Source organism: Rhinolophus hipposideros (assembly GCF_964194185.1).
Source record: "Rhinolophus hipposideros genome assembly, chromosome: 8".
NCBI lineage: Eukaryota > Metazoa > Chordata > Mammalia > Chiroptera > Rhinolophidae > Rhinolophus > Rhinolophus hipposideros.
Window position 1 is genome coordinate 80,323,187 of NC_138054.1, and position 8,933 is coordinate 80,332,119.

The 8,933-nt window shown below is 55.0% G+C and overlaps 1 protein-coding gene across 3 annotated transcripts in view; it reads right to left on the reverse strand.

Annotated features, from left to right (window-relative positions):
- Positions 1 to 7,313, reverse strand: part of EPHB2 (EPH receptor B2) — a 187,901-nt gene extending 180,588 nt beyond the window's left edge. The window contains exon 1 of one of the 3 annotated variants that reach the window (XM_081055028.1): positions 7,116 to 7,313. In XM_081055028.1, coding sequence (XP_080911154.1) covers positions 7,116 to 7,176 — 61 coding nt within the window. In that variant the 5' untranslated portion in view covers positions 7,177 to 7,313. The remainder of the gene's footprint in view (positions 1 to 7,115) is intronic. The other 2 variants (XM_081055026.1, XM_081055027.1) reach the window with 2 other exon arrangements.
- Between the last annotated feature and the right edge of the window lie 1,620 nt (positions 7,314 to 8,933).

Below are 8,933 nucleotides of genomic sequence, written 5' to 3' on the forward strand. Positions count from 1 at the left end.
ATGAAATGAGTTAACACCCGATTTGTCTAAGTTAGAACAACATTATTCTGACCATTATGACAGAGATTGCATTTTTATGGCAGGTTTGTGAGTTCCAGAACCCTCCCGCTTGTATTATCTCAGGATGTTGATGGAGTCAGAGGCTGGACAGCTGCCTTGGAGACCCTCGCCAGAGCCAAGCCCTTCCTCTGAGCCGAGACGCACATTCCAGAAGCGGCTTGAGTGGCAATAAAGAGAATGAGCTTTAGAGTCGCCCAGACCTGGGTTCAAATCCCTGCCTCCTATTCCCTAGCTATGTGTCCTTGAGCTACTCACTCTCTGAGCTTTGGTTTCCTAATCTGTAAAATGGGCATAATAATAAAATCACCCAGTGGAGCTGTTGGGGCAATTGCATGAGATGGCATATACAATGCCCTTAGTAGAGTGTCTGGCATAAGAATTGATGGCTGTTATCATTATCACGTCATGAAAGTTGGCACTGGTAGGCATAGGGCCAAGAAATAAGGCACAGCCATAGAGGATCCTGCCCCTTTCCGGAGAGTAGGGAGGCCAAATTGGGATGAGGATGGGGTCTTTGAGGAAAACCTGGATGGAACCCAGAGAGGCAGGCTGGAAGGACCTTTCAACCACCCATAAGAGTCAGACTCAGAACTTAACTCTGTATTTTTGGTTTTTCCCTGCAGTTGAGTGAAGAGGACGTAGGGGAAAGCTGGAGACAGAATCTCCCTAGTGAAATGGCACCCACGTTCCCCTACTCCAAATCCAGTTTCCCACTGGTATCAAGCGGTAACAGCAACAGTTAATATTTACTACGTGCACATCACACTTGAGGCACGCACTCAACTTAGTCTTTAGTGAATTAACACATTCATTCCTCATAACCATCTCAAAAGCTAGGAACAGCTTTTGAGCCTCGGGAACCAAAGTTCACAGAGTAATAGTCTGACTCCAAACACCCTTCTTGTAACCCCCCAGACTATATTGCTTATGGAACAAAAGTGAAAGTGGTCAGGGCTCTGTGACCTCAGAGAAAGGAACCAAGTACTCGGGCAGGGAGTGAAGGTGCTGACATTTCACAGTAATGACAACGATTGCCCCGGGTCCCAGGTTGTTCCGTTAGTCACTGTACACAGGATCTCATTTATCCTCACCAGGAGCCTCCGATGGGCAGTATCTCCAGTTTACAGATGAGGAAACTGGAGCTCAGAAGGCACATCTCTTGTTTAAGGCCACAGAGCAGGCAAGGTCTCCTCCCCGAGGACACCCCCACCCTTAGGGGGCTATAGCAGGGTAACAGATGGCTCCAGGAAGCTCACCCAGCATGGCCCAGACTAAGGTGGCCTAGGCAAGTCCCCCCGGTGATACAGGGACACCAGGGAGACAGGTGTCCCCTCTTCTACCCTTCAGAAGGCAGCTGCTTTAAAAGGCCCTAAAACACTATCAAGGCAGCCTTATCAGAGTGAGCTGATCCCAATCAGCAAACGTCCAGGTGCTGTCACCATCAACTGCCGCCCCACCCCTGGGAGAGTACAAACAATTCTTCCCGCCTTGCCCTCCCCCAGCCAAGCCTCTTTGTACACCAGCCAGCAGGCAGCCCAGGCCAGTGGGCGCTAACTCTGATTAATTTCACTTCATTGCAGTCTTTTCCAGTTTCCCCAATGAGGTTTCTCTTTCTCTTTCCCAGGAGTCCAGTGTTTTATCTTAGGCCACTGGGGGGCAAATTTGCCTGCCCAATGGAAAGACCTGGGGAGTGTGTTAAAAATACAGGCCCCAACCCCACTGCTCTCCGAACCCCGGCCTCATTCTTGATCTACCAAACCTCTAGCTCCATCAGGCAAGCAGGCCAGGCCACGAGACAGGACAGGGCCTTGGTAAGAGGTGCAGGCCAGGCCCACCTTGGCCAGGAGGCCATCCTGATCTCACCCTTCCACCCACAGAGGAGCACAGCTCCCCTATCTTGCCCAGCCCAGTCCTCCTGTAACCAGCCAGCTTTATTCACCCCTTTTTGTAAGGGCCTCTCCACGTGCAAGGGTCTGACCTGCGGCCTAAACTAATAGGTGAGCTCTGGGCAGGCAGAGGTGCCTAGCACAGCTGCCCTACCCTGGCTCTAAGGCTGATGCAAAACCTTAATGAAGGGGGTCCAAATGTACCAGGAAGGACAACTTCGTGGGATAGGTTGGGAAAGACACTGAGGGCTGATTTGTTGCCTGGACAACACAAATGCCAAAAAGGAGGCCAAATTAGGATACTGCCATCACTGCCCACACCCAAGGGCACTCCAAAGGAGGCGACCTCAAGGGGCTAAGGACATCTAATGTACACAGCCACAAGCCTGGCCCTTTACGCAATATCCACAGGAACCCCTGAGGAAACGGAAGTTCAGGCACTCTGAGCTCCTTGCCCTGAGCACATAGCATTCAGTGCTGGGGTTTGAACCCAGGTCTGATTGTCCCCGAAGGCTGTGCCTTTTCTACCCAAAACTGTCTGTGAAGTCAGCTGGGCCTATTCCTCACCAAAGCCGGAACCCCTTCTCCCATCCAGCACCTGACATGGAATAGGTGCCCGGTGACTCTTCTAAAATGTATAGTTGGATGGAAGAATGAATGAATAAGTCAACTTGCCTTTAACTTCTACAGCATTTGAGTTTTAAATCTAAGCCCTGGTTTCCTGGCTAAGACAGATATATAAAAGCAGCCTCCTTTAAAAAATGAGAAGCAGAAGAAACAAACATAAAAAGAAAAACAATTCCAAATTAATCCCACTGAAGGTCGCCGGGTCTTAGATAGATGTGGGCCCAGTAGAAGGCTAGAATGGAAGTGGGAAAGACAAGAAATGTATGGGGTGGGGGGGGGGAGGCTCCTTCAACACCCATAAAAAGGAAACTTGTCCAGTATATAGCTGCTGCTGGTCCATCTGAATCCTTAGCTCTGCCTGAACTGGTTTACCCATTATCCCCAAACACTTTCCTGCAAGCCATTCCTTTGGCTTCTCCCTCCAGGAATATTTCTTTCATCTACCTGGCCAGATGGACCCTCTCCTCCATCTCTGAATCAGTCCCCTGAAACTTATTGTATAACACAATATAATATATTCACTCAACATTCATTCATTCAACGTTCCTTAGCTGACTGTCATTCAGTCACTGGGCACTCCTGTGACTGGGCACAGTCCTAGGTACCGGCGGTGCCACAGCAAACGTGGCAGGTAAAAACCTCTTCCTCCTGGAGTGTACAGGCGAGTGGGCAAGGCACACACAAAACAAGGAAACTAACAAATGTCTGATGTATTTCAGGTGGTGATGGGTGTTATGAAGCACAACAAAGGAAGGAGGTGGGGTGGAAAGTGGGAGACGTGGGTATGTTTTAGGTGAGATAATCAGGGAAGACCTCTGGGGAAGGGACATTTGAACTGAGCTCTTTTTACCACAATTACGGACACAAAAATGATCCAGATGAACTTCCTCAGGGAGCTCACAGTTTAGCAGGGAACAGACAAGCTGGCCTTTTCTCGACGGTCTGGGGCAGGTCTGGCTTATCTGAACATCCCACACACTGAAAGTCAGTGATCTTTCCGAACACAAATCTGGCCAGGTCCTTCAATGACTCAAGAACCTTCGATGGCTCCCCAGTGCCCTCAGCATCAAGTCCAAACTCCTTAGCCTTCCATCCTAGCCCTTCAGGACGTGCCCTGCCCTCTGTTCTCAACCTCAACCCCACTACTGCCCTCGACACCTGCCCCCCTCAGATACACCCAAGCAAGTATCCAACCACCATGTCTTTACACATGCCGTTTCTTTTACAAGGCAGAATTCTCCTCCTCTAATCCCAAACTCAACCTCCTTAACTTTTGAGAACAGTGTGTTCGTGTGACAGGTGGCTGAGAAAGTTTCATTCCAGGGAGAATGGCTAGTAAGAAAATGTGGCAAAGGATAAAGCCATGCAAGATGAAAATAACCCTTTTCCATCCTAAACCACCTCTGCTGCCCCAGGCGGTTCACAGTGTCTTCCTGGCAGCACCCTGGGACACACTTATCACATTATACCTTGCCAACTGTTTTCCCTATCAGCTGTCCCCTACCTCACTGCCTATCGCAGAGTCCAGTACCGTACCAGCTAGAGAGGAAACTCCAGAAATATTTGGAGATCAAAAGAACAAACGCACAGAGGAGACCCGATTTTCTCTAAACTTCAACCTTTGGATTCCATCTAGTGGCAGGTCTGTCACCTGTCTCTTCTCTTATTGGATGTGTCCCCAGGGCACTTCCATCCCTCTCTAAGCCCCCACTTTAGATGTTCCAGACTTATGTTTCCCATGGGGGGGTTCATGGTTTTGGGGAGATACTAAGCTTACCATCCTAACTCAGGAGTCCCCCACACACACACACACACAATACACACACAGCCTCTCTCTTCTCACATTCCAAAGGCTGGGGATTTCCTAGGACCTTAAAGCTCTGGACAGCCTTGTTACGATAGGGTATAAGGAAGGGAAGGGCAAGGAGTGGTGGCCACATGTCTCTGGGTACGGGGAGCCCCAGGGGCTGCCCTCTCACCGCCCAAGCTCAGTCTTGAATTCACAGACTGTGCTGCTCACAGGAGGACCCTGGTCTCTTCTGGGGTGTGCCACAAGCAGCATTATCTATCCCCAATTTCCCCCCCTCAAAGGCCTCACGCAATTCTTCAAGGTGGACTTTTCCCATCCAATATCTGGTCTGAATCTCACAAGCACCCGTGAGACAGGCAGAACAGGCATTATGATCACCGTCATTTGACAGATGAGGAAACTGAGGCTCAGAGTGGGAAAGCAGGGTGCATATGATGGAATCCCAAGAGATTAGCTAGACTATCTTACACCCAGGGAAACTGAGGCTCCAACAGAAAAGGGAGCTGGCTTAGGGTCCCAGAGGAAATTAGAAGCAGTGCCCCGACCTCCACTTCACACTATGTCCCCATCCATTTGGCCAGCTCCTTGTTAACCCCTAATGGACTAGGTTCCTTAGTGTCCAAGACACAAAGGAAGAGCCTGAAATGAGGTTCAGAGTGCCCACTGCAGCCCTCTTCCCACCCTGTCCCAAGTGGCAGCCCTAGCAGCCATCCCCTCCTGTGACGTCAGCAGCCGATCAGCCCTGTGTCCAGGGTTCAGGGTCCATCCTGGCCACAGCCCACCAGATTCCACCCACCCCTTGCCAGGGCCATGGCTGGACAAACGTGGCCCTTCCATCTACCCCACGGTAATTAAAAACACGCCCAGGCTTCTTCCAACACAAGAGGGGCCAATTTTCTTCCCCTCCAGCACCGCTGACTGCAACCTACATAGCAATATTTATGCCAAGCTCCCCATAATACTGTAAACATCCCAATGTATAGCGGGCCAACGCATGAGTCATTTCCCCAAAGCCAGAGTTAATAAGTGGTACCTCAGCCATATTCCAGAAAGCTCCCGCCAGCAGCCTGGACCAGGGCTGCCCTTACACCCAGGGCCCCGTGGCACCCTCGGAGCCCCAGTGGCCCCACTCCGGGAAACCGCAGGCAGCCTCCAAAACCTCCAGGAGTTGGAGGACAGCTGCATTCGTGCCAAAAACTGTGGCTGCCATCCAGGGATACCCCTCCACCTCCCAAACTACAGTCACTAAAGCACTCATTACTGAGAGAAACTGAAGTTATAGCACGGTCCCCATTGTGCCATTCCTAGAGGCTGCAGCCCCCAGGTCTGCTCTGATCAGTTTGGGTTTTTTTGTTTTTTGTTTTTTAGCTGCAAGGGGGAAAGGGGGCTTCCCACCACCCCAAAGTAACCTGAGATAAGTGCCAATACGTTTCACCCCTTAGCCCATGGTGGCAGAATCCTGGAAGGAGTCATCCTGTTTAGGGACAAGGACCCAGCAACGTGAACAGAGCCCAGACTTCAGAGACCTCAAATCTGGGCTCTACTTTCATCATCCACTGACTTCTGAGCCTTGGTTTCCCTATTAAAAGCGAGTAAGAATCATGCTCACCTGGCTTCCTAGGAAGACTTATTTTGGGGAATCCAACAAAATTGTGAGTGGGAAAGCACTTTGTAAATCTTAAAGTACCTTGTCAACTGTGCTGCACGTTGTAAACCACAGAGAGCTGCATAGGGTGCAAAGTACTTCATAAACTGTAAAGCGGTTTGAAAACTGAAGTGCAGTACACATGAGAACCATTATTCATATGCATTTCTCGTCCTACAAGCTCGGCCATTTCTGGTGGACACACCCAGACCCCACTAACTTTCCCTCCGGAGCAAGCTGGCGCAGGAGACCTGGTCCCCTGTCTCTTTGGGGATGGGGTGGTACCAACACATAAGGCCACGGGGAGAGGGCTCAGAGACCCTGGCCAAGGCCAACACATGGCAAGAGCATCTGGTCTGGCCCTGACGGCAGCTGGAGAGTTCCCGGGGCTCCAGCGGCCACGCTGAGCTCTGCCGCCTGTGGGGCGGTGGCCGGCAGGGGTGCCCAGAGACCCCGCGCAACGGAGAGATGCCCATGGTTCCATGCCCCCGTAGTTCTCCCGGGGAGGGAACCCCATTGTACGCCGCGGACGATGGGCAGGCACGAGCCGGGGGGGTGGTGGGGGGGAGAAGCTGGCACTCTCACTTCCACTCTGCCAGTCCCCGCTCTTCGGGGCGCCGACCCCATCCCTGGGGAGCGGACCCGGAGCCCCCACCTAGGCCAGCCGCAGTGCCTCCCTCCCTCTGCTCCCTGCCAAACTTTCGAGCCCCAACTGCGCGCCGGGCCCACGGGCCGGCGCCCCTCCACCCCGTGCCGAGTAAGGCCAGGCCGGCGCGAAGGGGGGTGCCCCGGCGGGCAACGGCGAGCGCGCGTGGGCAGCCCCCGGCCCTGGGCGGCGCTCGCCCAGCTGGCTACAAAGCCTCGGCAAGATGGTCCCTTCTCCTCCTCCTGGCACAGTCAATCAGCGCCCGCCGCTCCCTGGGCGCCCGCGGGGCCCGCGCCTCCCGGCGCGGCCGGACACACCTCCCTGCGGCCACCTGCGCCCGGCGCGAGCCCCGAGGCAAACTTTGCGGGCCGCAGGGCGGAGGGGGGCGCCGGCGGCCGCCCGTGCCCGGCCGCTCCCCGCCCCCAACGCCCGCCCGCTCACCTTCCACGGCGGCGAGCAACGGCAACAGCAGCAGCGCGGCCCCCAGCCTCCGCAGGGCCATGGCTGCGCTTCCCGGTGCCTCGGGCCGCGGCGCCGCGGGGCCCGGGCGGCCCGGGCGGGAGCGCGCGCCCAGGGCTCGGGGGGCCAGGGGGAGCGGCGAGGCGCGGCGCACACACAGCCGCCGCCACCGCGCAGCCAGCAGAATGAGCCATCCAGCCCGGGCAGAACGGGGACCCGGGCTCCGCCAGCGCTGGGCACGGCCCACCTGAGCCGCGGGCGCGGGGGGAGCCCCACCGCCACCGCCGCCCCCCACGCGCGCCCCGGACCGCAGCTGGCCGCGCGTGGCCCCCGAGCCCCGGTCTCCCGCGTTCGCCAGGGCAGTCGCGGTCAGCGCCGGCGCTGGAGCGCGGAGACCTTGCGCGCCGGGGCGACAGAGACACCGGGCTCCCCCTGCGCTGTAGTGGTCTCTCCCGGCGCTGTGGCTCCTCCAGATAAAGCAGCGATTTCAGCCCAAATGTTTCTGAATTTTTATTGAATGCTGCAAAGCCGGAGAGCGTCTGGCGCGGCTGACAGGGGCAGGGAGAGGGGACCCGGGGGGAGGGCGAAAGAAGGGGCTGCCTAAAGTGGGGGCTGGCCCTACCTGTCAGGGCCTGGAGTGCCACCCCCTCTCCTCAGCCCTGCCACCCGGTCCTTGCGGCTCCGAAAGGGACCGAACTGCAATGAATGAAAGAGAGAGGGAGAGAGAGAGAAGGGGGGATAGAGATGGGAACAAAACAGGCGGCTTTCCCAGGCGCTGGGACTGTGCTGGGGCCTCCGCCTGGGAGAATGGGCCTTGGCGCTAAAACGAGGGCCTGGGGTGGGGGTGGGGGGAGTGTCACTCCCGCAGCGGTGAGCCAGATCCTGGCAGGTAGACCTCAGGCCTACTCTCCCTGCCTTGTTTCGAGCGAGCGCAGGAGCCCCTCCCTGCAGTCCCTTCTTTCGGTACGTTGGATTTTTCCTCCGTTCATCTTTTCCCAATGTAATAAGGGGGTGAAGGAGGCCCATGGGGGGGCATCTAGGGAAGCCCCTTTCCCCACACTCTCCCCCATGGAATGGACCTATCTGTGCGGCCATGGTTTTGTGCATGGCTGTCCCTTCAGGGAGGACACAACCGGTTGTTCCATCCCCCTTGTGGGTCCTGGCCCTGCTCTGACAGCCTTCATCACCATCATCATTAACAGGCTTTGCTGAGGCCGGAAGGTGGGCAGGCTGCAGGGGCCTTCCGGAATCATCCAGGCAGGGCCCCTGGCCTTTGGGAGCTGCACTCCTGACAAACAAGACTTAACCATGAGTTTCGGCTCTGTGGAGTGGGCGTAAGAGCCCAATAGAGGTAAGAGACACTCTAAATTCAGACTATGTCACCCAGACCTTGCCTGTCCCTTTGTCCCACAAGCTATCAAAATGCCCCAGCGATGCTCCTCCCTTCAGGGCCTATCCTGCAGTCCATACCAAGAAAAGGGCATCATGGACTCTGAGACTTCATCTAATTGGAAAATTGGGTCATTTTTGAAGCTTCAAGAGTCCAACTGAAATGGCTGTCATCCCGGAAGCCACCAGGAGGAAGTAAGCCTCGAAAGCTGGGAGAAACTTCATGGGAAGAAAACAGAGCAGAAGTGAGCAAAGAGAGAAGAAATGAGATGGGGAGGATTTTCCCCCTCTTAAGCCTACAGACTCCTTGACCAGGATCAAGATGTCCTGGGATGGAGCTGCCTTTATTTTCAGTTCCTGCTTATCAGACTTTCCAGGGGACCCAGGGTTTGAGAGACCCTGAACTTGGCC